This window comes from Fistularia commersonii, chromosome 26, assembly GCF_037954325.1.
Source record: "Fistularia commersonii isolate RoL2024-O1a breed Wild chromosome 26, RoL_Fcom_v1.0, whole genome shotgun sequence".
Taxonomy (NCBI): domain Eukaryota; kingdom Metazoa; phylum Chordata; class Actinopteri; order Syngnathiformes; family Fistulariidae; genus Fistularia; species Fistularia commersonii.
In genome coordinates, this window is record NC_141309.1 from 4654557 (window position 1) to 4666890 (window position 12334).

The 12334-nt window shown below is 43.1% G+C and overlaps 1 protein-coding gene across 1 annotated transcript in view; it reads left to right on the forward strand.

The window, feature by feature from the left end:
* Positions 1–3484: 3484 nt before the first annotated feature.
* The window catches only part of ntrk2a (neurotrophic tyrosine kinase, receptor, type 2a), a 70670-nt gene continuing 61820 nt past the window's right edge, over positions 3485–12334 (forward strand). The window contains exons 1-5 of the mRNA XM_086174212.1: positions 3485–4125; positions 6504–6578; positions 9256–9327; positions 9726–9794; positions 10478–10626. Of these exons, the coding sequence (XP_086030338.1) occupies positions 3851–4125; positions 6504–6578; positions 9256–9327; positions 9726–9794; positions 10478–10626 (640 nt within the window). The 5' untranslated portion in view covers positions 3485–3850. The remainder of the gene's footprint in view (positions 4126–6503; positions 6579–9255; positions 9328–9725; positions 9795–10477; positions 10627–12334) is intronic.

Genomic DNA, 12334 nt, shown 5'->3' on the forward strand with positions numbered 1-12334 from the left:
GTTGTAACAGGTAATTTAATATAAAAAGTAGATGACGTTGGTGGAACAGCCAATTGTGAGCAAAGAACAAACGATTATCATACAATAGCGGGCTATTAATCTTTTTCTATTTTTCTATTTTTCTATTAATTCATTTATCAGATATTTTGTTTCTTTTGTGAGGAATATTGTGATTTTTTTGTTTTATTTAGTGGACTGTGTAACTTATTCTATGTCGTTTGTGGACTGTTTTACAGGTGAAAAGAAGCTAATCGGCATAGACAGTCATTTCGCGCTGCAATAAATCATTCACTGGGAGGGATTTTGGTTAAAAACTGATGTAAAAATGGGCTGTCATGAGATTGCAGGGATAAATCCTTTCATTGCATCGCTACAGGTGATGCTGATATTACAGTATTACAGTGATCATAAGATTAATCTATGCAATTACACCGTACCATGTGAGTCAATTAAAAAAACAATACAGCTCACCATCAAATGATAGATGATATTGCTTTAACGACAACGACAGCACTTATTGTGAATTATAAACAATAAAAAAGCAATGTGACAATTTTCAATTGTGATACAACATTAAATCTGTGCATTACAACTACTGACTGAGATGAAAAACCCCATATGACCCTGCGATGCTTTGGCCATATTTGATCATGTCAATGCAGGTGTTGAAAAATGCCTGTTGCAGCGAATTGAATTAGTGTTTCAGCAAGATGTGTGGCAACAATGCATTGCTTTAAGACAGAGGGCAAATATGAATCAGTAACTGTTGTGTGGCGCAAACATGCGATAGTTATGCAATGATTAAAAAAACACAAGATAATCCTTTGTTAGCTCCATGGCGGGGAAATTGCAGTTGTTGCATTTGTATCAGAATTACCCCGGTAACTGTGTTGCAATTTTAAGCGATTGTGATGCACAGCAGGATGCTTCTTGCTTCAGCCCTGACTGGTGTCTTTCCATGTGGAGTTTGCATCTTCTCCCTATCGCTGCAGAGGTTTTCTCTGGATTCCCCGGGGACTGGCAACTTGACCCTGACAAAACCCAATTAGCATCAGTTCACTGACCCCGGGGTGGAAAGAGAGAGAGAGAGATTTTAAAGATAAAGTCACCCGGTTGCTGAGCAGCTGCAGTTCAAATTTTTACAATTTTTCTTAATTTTCAGATCCATATCCAAACACGGTTGTGAACCTGAAACTTGGGTTTGCAGAATCAGCAAAGGGGAACAGAATCCTTCGACACATTTGATGCAAATCAGTTGACCCGCATTATGCACCTGTGTAATGTACCGCTGGGAAGTACTGATGTAATGGTAACCGTTCTACACTACATTACATTGCATTTGGCAGACGCTTTTATCCAAAGCGACATACAATAGAGGACATAGGGACTGCAAATACACGTTGCAGCGAATGGCACACTACTGGCACAAAAGATTAATTAAAGAATTAAATAATTCATTCATTCATTATTTATACTGCTTATCTTGCCCTCAGGGTTGCTATCCCAGCTATCATTGGGAGGTGAGAGGCAGGGTCCGTCACCAGTCCATCACAAGGCCACAGAGAGAGACATGCAACCGTTACCCTCTCATTACCACGTCACGTGCAGATATCCAACCATTTACTCGTCAGACACTTACCTGTCCGCCCTCTCATTCACACGTCATATAGAGACACACAACCATTCGCTCATGAGATGTACGTTAATGATCCCATGATTGGGGAAGTGTTTAGTAGCAGCAAGATGTACAAGGACAAGGCAGTGACAAGCTAAAAAAAAATGTAAAAAATAAATAAAATGAAGTGTGAGAGTATAATCCAACAAAAATGTCTCTCCGTATTTACCGATCTACCCGAATAAACAGTGAGCAAAGTGGCAATGTGAAGTAGCGCAGTAACTGATTAAAGTGAGTTATTGTATAGGGTTGTGGCATGAGGTAGCAAAGATTTCCTGCTTCTTTCTGTTTCCTACAGTCATCGTATGAAGATGTACAACCATTCACTCTCTTATTCACCTTTCCTGGCAATTTAGAGTCTCAAGTGAACCTATTGCATGTTTTTGGACTGTGGGAACCCAGAGGAAACCCATGCAGGAACGGGTAGAACTTGGAGACTCCACACGGATTGAATCCAATCGGCGGCCTTCTTGCGGCGAGGTGGACGAATCACTGTACGGTATTTTTCCAAATTTTCAAACATAAGCAAAATTTCCTCAGAGGCAAAGGTGGTACTTTACATTTAAAATGTCAAAAAAAAAAAAAAAAAAAAGGAAAAACTACAGCCTGTAAATATTCCATCTGTAAAACAACATCCTAATTGGTTGTCCTGCTGCTCGCACACCTTGGTGCGCGATGCAGCCGTCTGCCAGATTTGTTCAGACGCGTATCCATAATTGCGCTCCCCTATTCAGCAGCACTGCCTGTGCGTCAGCACAAACGTCATATTTGAGACGTGCACGGGGACATGGCATTGGAGAGCGGGAAAGGAGGAGAGGAGAGGAGAAGAGAGGAGAGGAGAGGAGGTCATGGCTACTGTTCGCTTGAAGATGTGTTGCCACTCATATGACTCAGAGGAAGTTGTAAGGTGCTCTGAAGAATAAAAAAAAAAAAAAAAAAAAAATCTACATCCCCTCGTGTGACAATTACCTCGAGTGGTTGAGAAGCCTCTGCCACGCCTCCGCTGTAAGATGGCAGCGTATTGATTCAGCATGGTTTGGCCGGGAGCCCCACGTGATTATGAAATACGGCCTAATGATTTAATAAGGTGGCATTTCGTCGAGTACGCGGAGGCTAAAGAGTTGATCGCTGGCAGTAGCTTTCCCGTTCTTCTCAGATTTTGACGTGCAGACTTTTTTTTAAGGCATTTTAAGTGTTTTCGGGCGGCCCGAACACCAGCTCGGGTGCTTCTTCAAGAGCATTCAGCTCCGGATTTGCATCCTTCGCGTTCCCGCAGGTCCCGTCGCCCCCTTCTCCTGAACCTCAAGTGCACGACCGGAATGTGGCACTTCATCGAGAACGGATTCTCCAAGACAAACACAATGACCAAACAGCAGGAGGGATCGGCAGAGCGGCGACTATGACGACTCCAGCTTTTTTGCCCCTTAAATCCCAATCGCGCATATAAATGAACGACCTTTAGATGGACGGACAGGCAAGGTCTGACACAGGCCGCTCTCGAAAGTAAACTTATTGACCCGACAAAGACGTCCGGTCCGATGGGAAATGTTTACGGCTCATGGAGAGCCGCTGTGCCCTTCAGAGACTCATCTCTGCACCGGCTCCCTTCCCCTCGCTGCAGGTAGCACCCGGATCTAATTCCATGCAAGTGTATCTGCTGTCCTTCCCCCCACCTATTTTCTCTCATCATCATCATCATCATCTTCATCATCATCATCATCCTCCCAGCACTCTCTCTCTCTCTCTCTCTCTCTCCCACCCTGACATGTCACTGATTGTTAATCCACCAACCGGCATCATTTTGCTCCTGTAGGAAGGAGGAGGAGGAGGAGGCTGGTCAGAGAGACAGGAGAGAAAGAGAGGGGGAGAGAGAGAGAGAGAGAGAGAGAGAGAGAGAGAGAGAGAGAGAGGGAGGGAGGGAAGGAGGCGGCAGTGTGGTTCTTGCAGACTGACTGACGGGAGATTTGGGGGCAAAGGAGCGGTGAAGGGACTGAAGGGACACCCGGCTGCTTGCTTTCCTCCGCCCGTCTGTCTCCTTGCTGTCGCAGCCTGAGGTCTGCACACCTCAGCACCGGATTTTGGGGCTTCTTTTTTTTTTTTTTTCCTTCTTCCTCCTCCTTCCCTTGATTGGTGGAACCGGGGCTGGTCCCGGCCAACCTGGACCGGCCTGCTTGGATGAAATCTGCACCCGAGATGAGCGCCTTGAGAGCGGCCAGCGGGGCTCTGTGCGCGGCGGGGAGACGCTCCGGGTGGTCGTGGCGGTGCTACTGCTGTTGGTGGTGGTGGGTGGTGGTGGGCATGGCCGTGGGCTCGGGGGACCCGTGGATGTCCGCGGAGGCATGCCCGGCTTCTTGTTCCTGCAGCAGCTCCCGGATCTCCTGCGTTGACCTCGAGCAGGGAATCACTTCGTTCCCGGTCCTGCAGAGCGAGACGGAAAACATCACCGAAATGTGAGTCTCCCTCATCCAAAAAAGCTTCATGTCATCATCCGATCGCCGTGGCTGTGTTTCCCAGATCCCCCCCCCTAGTTTAAGGAATGCAACCCCCCCCCCCCATCCATCCATCCCTCCCACCCCCCTTCTGTGACAACGACGTCTGGAGCATGACAGCTTTCCACCCAAGGAAACTACCAGAACCAGTCCCCTCTCAGACCCCATGTGTGATTTTTTGTAAAATAAATTCATGCCCAGCCCGTCCATTTCAAATGTCTGTCCCTGCGACTGTCAGAATAAATCAATTCAAACCTTTACGCGACAGACTAATATCACGAGATACTGTGTTTAATATATTGAAATAATGTTAATGATCCGGCAGATGGACTAGTATTCTAGCAAATAGATGAAGCCCGGTGTGTATGATGTCTACATGCGTTCACACACATATGTGGATAGATGCTTACGGCGAAAGGATCTGTCCAAATATTAACACGGACACTCGACGGCCCAGTGATGTGTCCAAACAAACAGAGATGGAGGGAAAAAAAATTGGATTTTTCAGGAAAAAAGGAGCATAGTTCTGCAGCCTGTCTAAACACTTTGCTTGCAGCCTAATAAAAGACTTGGCGCTGCTTTATGGTGGCGGCCAGGCTGCGTCTGCGGCCATCAGTTGGTCAATATTTGTCATAAACAAGCAGAGATCCTTTTTTTTTCTCCAAGCATGTCTCACTGTGCGCAATTAGAGAACAGACTGAAATGTTTAATTGCCGCAATATCTTCCCTGGCAAAGATAAACGGCTGATCATCACTTTCGCCGGAGATAAACAATCGTTATCAGCGGCCTTGGAGAATCCTTGGAGGCTGATTAAATGAGCCAGCAATCTGGCGAAAAGAATTCATCGAGTTCCTGGCTAATGTAAACAGACAAATTACTGATGACCAGGCGACGTCTTATTCCAAGTGTGACCTTGCCAAAAATCCCGAGACGGGCTACCATGTGCCCCTGTCGCCGCTAATTGGTCACACATCCCTATTCGGTGACATCTGCTCATGTTCATCACACGCCACGATCGGCCAATCGCGCCGCGCGCTCCCGCCGTGGACACGACTCAAACGTGTTCAGAGCGTCGGCTATAAAAGCGGAGTCAGACAAACCGGACGGAGCGCCCGTCGGTTGAGGTGATTCTGGAAGCCTTTCTGGAGGGCGCTGACGAAAATACCATATTGCCACTAACAATGTGTGCTTGAGAAAGCTGCACAGTGCACATAAACATGCACTATTCCTCGGATACCATCCGTACACTACACTCAGGTTGGCTGTATTAACCCTGCTCCCCCCCCCCGCCACACACACACGCAACCAAGCGGTGAGATTGACTAATCAGACGCTTTTATATCTAAGCTTTCAAGGCCACAGGAACACTAGATGTCTGAGCTCGTGTTGACGCCATGAAACCTCTTCTGAGCGTTATTATTTTCTTTTATTTTCACTTAACAGACTGTAGACAAACCAGTGTTTTCCTCACCTTCTTTTTAATGAGAAGTGTTTATTTTCATTTTCTGTGCCTTGATCCTGTCGCTCAGGATCACCGTTTGGGTGGCGTTGCTTTCATTGGATAGCAACAGTTGAGTCTGAATGGATGTGTGGCAGATAAGAGAGGCGAGGCACACTGAGGTGATGTTGGAATTTCATTTGTGAAACCTGAGACAGCAGAGCATCTCACTGAACCCCTTGCATCACTGGAAATTATTCATCAACCTGTAGATTTTGTGCCAAGTTGCTTCCCCCCCCCCCCCAATTTGTAATCCCTGCGAAATGCATGAGAAACATATTGCATATTCAGTAGATAAATAAAAACAGGCAAAAGGTCTGAGAAATGGCTGTACGCAATTATAAATTCATTGATTGGCGCCAGAAAACGGCCGGTCGACAAATGTGCGCTGGAGCCACGTTTTAATGCATGCAACATTTTCTTTTATGACCTTGCGATTTAACCGTTGCAGAGTCTTAATGATTTGTGCGAGCCACAGCGATGACCTCTCCAAACGGGACCATAACCCGAGTGTAGACTCAAAACGGACATCGATTTCAGGATACGTTGAGAAATAGCCGAGCACCCGAATTCCCTCTGGGGATGGCGGGAGTCACCGAACATACGGCCTCAGCTGTAGGCCGGAGCACAAGCGACAATTCATCCGTTCCCCGCTTCTATACTTTGGCACAAACATCGTGTTCCCCGCTGTTCTGTATAAGAGCTGCAGGTTAATTTTTAAACGTCTCCGCTGTAATTACAAGGGTTCAATGTGTTGCTTATCCCCGTGGAAACATTTGTGTTAGTGTGTCCCTCAGATAACAAATGAGCTATCTCACACACTCTTGTATCTCTTGACAGCTACATTGCCAACCAGAGCAGCTTCTCCTCAATCAATGACAAAGACCTGAACTACTACAAGAATCTAAGGAACCTGTGAGTATTCATTTAGCTCCATGATTGTAGGCACACATTTTATACTTGCGTGTCCGCTCAGTACCCTCATGGTGTTTTTGTTTTGATTTTCATAAGAGTTTTCACTATAAGAATTTCTGTTTACGCTTTATCAGTTTACCATAAAACATAGTGATTTACTTAGCTTAGCTTAGGGGTCTCAGACTTGCGGCCCGCGGTCCAATTGCAGGCCTCGGAACAATATTTTTGGCCCCCTGCCTGAAATCAAATCTTTGTGTTAGAGCGGCCCATGTGTTTTTTTTTCGCACATGCATTCAGAAAAAAAAAACGGGCAAGGAAAAAATTAAAAGTAACTTTGCAATGTCTTTTTTGCCTCAAATTTTGAAAACAAAATGATTTTTTGATGAAAAAACATCTAGTGACATTGTTAAAACGATCTTTTCATTTCTTATTTCTATAAAAAGCAAAAGAACGATAGCTTAAAAAAAACACGCAGAATTAAAAAGATTGATTTAATAACCAGAATAGCCATCGTTAGCCTTGTACTGTAAACATTATACCTCCTCTTATTCATGCTAACAATCAATTTTCTAATAAATTCTAGTGGCAAATTTTCCCACAGTGACAAGATTTTCTCCTTTAACTCAACATTTTAAGGGTGTAATTTCATCAATTCTTTTTTAATATTCATTTTTAATATTAATTTGTCATGCATTTTTTTAGAGGAACAGTTCATTGCATATATAGATTTTTATAATTTATTTGTTTACATCCTTTACACTCAAAAAAAAGGAAAAATTTGGACTTAGTGTTACTTCGAGGTAATGATTTTACCGGTCCGGCCCCCTTGACATCAAATTAGGCCGTACGTGGCGTCCGGACCAGAATGAGTTTGACACCCCTGGTTTAACTGACAGCAAATTGTCTTTGCTCAAGGCAATGGACTGGCTTCTCCTTGCATTGTTCACTGTCCACTTATATGTGGCTTTCAACACTTTTTCCAAGAGCTTTACAATCATACACATTCTCACACACTAACGGCAGCAGAGTTGCCATGTAAGGCGCTGAGCAGACCATCAGGTGCATCCGGGTTAGGTGTCTCGCCCAAGGACACGTGCTGAGGAACCGGGAATTGAACTGCCAATCTTCTGATTCGGCTCTACGAACTGAGCTTCAGCTGCCCCCATGACATGCTTTGGGATGCCTGTGACATTTAAAGTTGTGTTTTGACATTGTGTCTTGTATTAGTGGACGTTGGTATTTATTAATCTTTCAAAATATGAAAGATATTACATAGATATTGATTTCCCTGCCGGTATTTCATTTGGTCCATAGATGACCGCAGTGCATACTGCTTGTAATTATGGTGGGTGCTTGAAAAAAAATATGAATGAAATGAAATGATGCTGATATATATATATATTTTTAGAAATGCCCCTGAAACAAAGAGGAACAGGTTGTGGTTCTTCTTGTTAAAGACTTATTTTCAACCATAGCTCATGTCCATGCATCTTAAACAACAACTGTTTTCAAAAGAGACAGTTTCTTAAAGCTTGAGCTTGATTGCAGGATAATACGGTTATCTATATTCTGAAGCATTTAAAACTTGTTGAGTTCTACTTGTGCTGCTGAAGAGTTTGTGTGGCACCCTGGGCCAACAGCAATTAAATGCCAGGAAGACGTCAGTTTAAAGTTGGGAAGTCATTAGTAATTAGACATTAATGTAACCGTAAGAGACCAGACTCCGTGTTGACAAGTGTATCTTCCATTTGTATAACTAAAATCAGGTTCACGTGAAAAGGCCAATACCGAGCTATAAAATAGTCAATTTTAAAGACATTACATTTTCATGTTTGGATGTTAATATTTGGATATTAAAAAGATGTTGGATTTCTGTTTTTGCAATAACAACTTAAAAAGAGCACATCATCATCATCATCATCATTAAAAAATACCAGACTTTAGGCAGCCTGATATTGATGTCAAAAGCTACATTCAACCCAAAATTTGCATTTAAACAATGGTTTCCAGCCTTGAGTGATCACATATTCTTTATATAAACAGCTGATCCATCAAGTTTTTATGTATTTTATATTCCTATATTGATTGCATTCATTGGTTTTCATGACGACTCATTCTATGTACTTGAAACAGGAAAAAATAGCACATTATGACAAGGCCATGGCCTGTTAGCATTCAACATTTGTAGATAGTGAGGGTAGTAATGAGGTGCAACTTTGGTTGTGGCTGCAGGACCAGCGTCATCATGTACTCACCCTGCCTGCCATGTAATTAAATGCTAGATCCAGAATTTTGGAGGCGATTATCTGTTTTCTGTTCATCCCATTGTTCGGAGCTCTGCAGCTGTGTCGTCTCCTCTGCATCCCCCTGCGTAAATGACGACTTGGCATTTTCAGAAGCGGCAGCCCTGTGTCAGATGGTGATGCCCACAAACCCAAGTTAGGTTAATGTTTTGTGCCTTTCGGGCGCCCCGCGGAGCTTCAGTCCTGCACGGCAGGTGTTTCCAAGGGATCCGCGGTCCAGGTGGACCGAGACCTCAGCCTAAAGGTGCAGAGAGGAGCACGGAGTAATAAACTAAATTGAGTACCGACTGATTAACCGATAACCCTGAGGGATCTGCTTTTTGTTGATGTCAATGTTGATGAGTAGATGCTGATGACATTGTTTTTTGTTTCAGAACTGTGATCAACAGCAGGCTAACGTATGTATCGCTGGTGGCTTTTAAGAACAACAGCAAACTACAATACCTGTAAGTAAAATCAATATAGTTTTATAATACAGTGTGGTATTTCCCTTTTAGGCTAAAACCCTATGTGACCCTGTGTTACTGTGATATTTTGCCAATACACTTTTGTTGATGTGGTAGTAAAGAATTATGAGAAATGACAGGGACGGGGGATTAAGTATTGTTTGGCTCAAGACTAAATATGACAATTGAGTGGTAAGATAATATTGAGACCTTTGGAATATTTTGAAATCGGAATATTTCCACTAAAACGCTGAAGCTAATCTTTATTGTTGCGGTCCTTCGGGCACTATTGTTTCAATGAGAAATACATGGCAGGTTCGTTGATGCAAAGGGATCGAGAATTAATACTCGTATTTGCTATTAAAAACTCAATCTGATTCCCTGAATTCATTTCCCAGGAATTTCAAAGATAACAACCTGTCATCGCTGTCCTGGATGACATTCAGACATCTCAACATCTCTTATCTGTGAGTTCATAGCCTTTGCTGGCAGCTTGTGATTCTTCTCGGTTGTTCCTAACACGGACCGTAGCCTCAGAGGATCTTGATGGGCCTTTTGCATTCCTGAAGTCATGTTTGGCGCATGGAGATGCTGCCCACAAGATTGGGAATTTCACTGGAAAAAACGTAATTCAGATTTCAGCAACCAGATAGAGCAGAAGTGAGTGAGACCAGCTGCAATTATCCATTTATTCTATAGTTAGTTGTCCACTGATTGTGAAATCTTATGCCAATACCTTATTGATGTTTGAAATAAAGATTCATCTCGCAGCTGGTACCTTGCTTGTTACTCGGTTGCTTACGATCCATTCCTCCATTTATGGCACCGGAAAAAAAAAATCCAGGTTGATTTTGAACAATGACAAACATACTGTTATTGCATTGAACATTGAAAATTGGTCACTAGCTTATTATTTGCTGATTGGCAGCTCACACTCAACTAAAAAAGGAGAATCCTTTTCTTACAATATACTAGCGTGTCATTAAAAGCTGTGACACGCTGCGACGACAAAACTGCGACCGCGCCCAGACATGAAGTCATTCACATAAACGGATAGAAGTACTTAAAAGAACTAAGTAAATGCCAAGGTTATTGCTGGTCACCGTAGACTAAGTGCATTTGTGTTGTGTTTGTCCTTGTGGTTGTGCAGAATCCTGACAGGTAACCCTCTGCACTGCTCCTGTGAGAACATGTGGATCAAGCTGTGGTTGGGGGAGGATGCTGATGCTCAGGAGCTGTACTGTATTGAGGATGGAGGAAGACGCAAGGTCTTGTCCAAACTATCGCCGCCTAGCTGTGGTGAGGACAAACACACACACACACACACACACACACACACACACACACACACACACACACACAGCAGATGTTACGGTCTATAATGTCTGACCCTGGTCACCCCAGACTAATTCTAACTCAATATAATACTAATTAAGTTATATAAGAAACATCCACACAAGCACCTGGAGAGGAATTGATTTTTTTTTTTTCAAAGAGTTTGATTTTGTGTGTGTTTTACATTTGTATCGGGTTGTTTTTGCTGTTTTAATATACAGAAAGTATCTGGTATTAAATGAGTTACAGAAGAGGGATTCAATGACAAAGAAAGGGAAGTTGGTTTTTACAACACAGGAGAATGACTGCACAAACTTTAAAGATACAACCGGCATAAAGATACTCGTATATCAATTGATATGCGAGTTTCTGCAGACTGCACCGAGTACTCTGAACATAGTTAATTTGTCTTGTGTAAAGCTTGGTTTAAGATCTACGCTGTAATTTCCCCTTGACACTGTGCGGTTTGAAAAACGACATTGTCCTATACTTAAACGTGAATAAAACCTTTCATACTCACTTAGAGCCAGTGTTTTATAGACTGCCTGGTGGATATTTTTTTTTCCTGGTTATTTCCTAACTGTAGGGATTCTTTTCATATGAGGAATGTGAACAAAATGTGTGCGAGAAGCAGAGAGGGAGGTGTGTGTGTGCACCCGACAGATGACATTTGCTTGTAGGTATAGCCAGGTCAATGCACAGGGCGCTTCGCAGATGTCACTCTGGCCTCAAAGATGATAAGAGAAAAGTGGAGCTTTGCTGCAGGAGTGGTGGCGCTATATATCACAGTGGAGTGAGGTTGAGACTATTTCACACCTTTTTCCTGCCGCACCTGCTGTCACCCAGGCGATTTCATTTCCATTTTCTCTGCATCATCACATACCATGACAATGAACAGCCTTTGCTTCTTCAAAAAAGGGAAGTTGCATAAAATGTATTCACTGATCATGTCGGGGTAGATTTTTCCCTTCAGTTCTATGCACCAGAAGTGATTCCCTCATACTTTATATCCCATAAAAAAAGAATTGCCATGTACAGTATTTATGAAACCATGCTTGGATCTACTAAGAGTTGAAATACAGCGGAGTGTCTTTACCTCAACCTATCAGATTGTTGGGAAAATCCCAGTCTAAGCCTCTATTTACTTGACAATGTCAAATAATTTTAATCTGATTGATAAACCAGAGTTCATGTGACAAAAGCCAGACAAAAAAAAAACAATTCTAAAGAAACAATTTGAGAAAATCCTCTGTGATTTAAATTTTGAGAAGGCACACAAGCGACAAGATATTTAGGAAATGTCTTTAAATTTCACAAGCGGCTTTCTTATGTTTGTTCCGGATGTCTTTTTCATAAAGACAGAACAGAAGATATTTTGGAAATTATCAAAAATAACCCCGGGCAGTCGGGGGCGCAAAGGACAAAAACTTAGCTTGAATGTCATTGACAATTTTTATTGATTTGTTGTCTCCACCTCCCCGCCACTAGCAGGGGTTATTTTTGGCATTAGCGCAGTTTCAGCCGGACCCCCAGAGACGTGGGCAGGGGACACCCTGGCAGAATGACATATGTGGAGGAGGGTGCCAAATAATGCCCCGGGGCGAACAGGGATCCACCCAAAAGGACTCGAATTGTTCGACCGAGCAGCTGCCCTCTTGCGCCCCCGATTTGC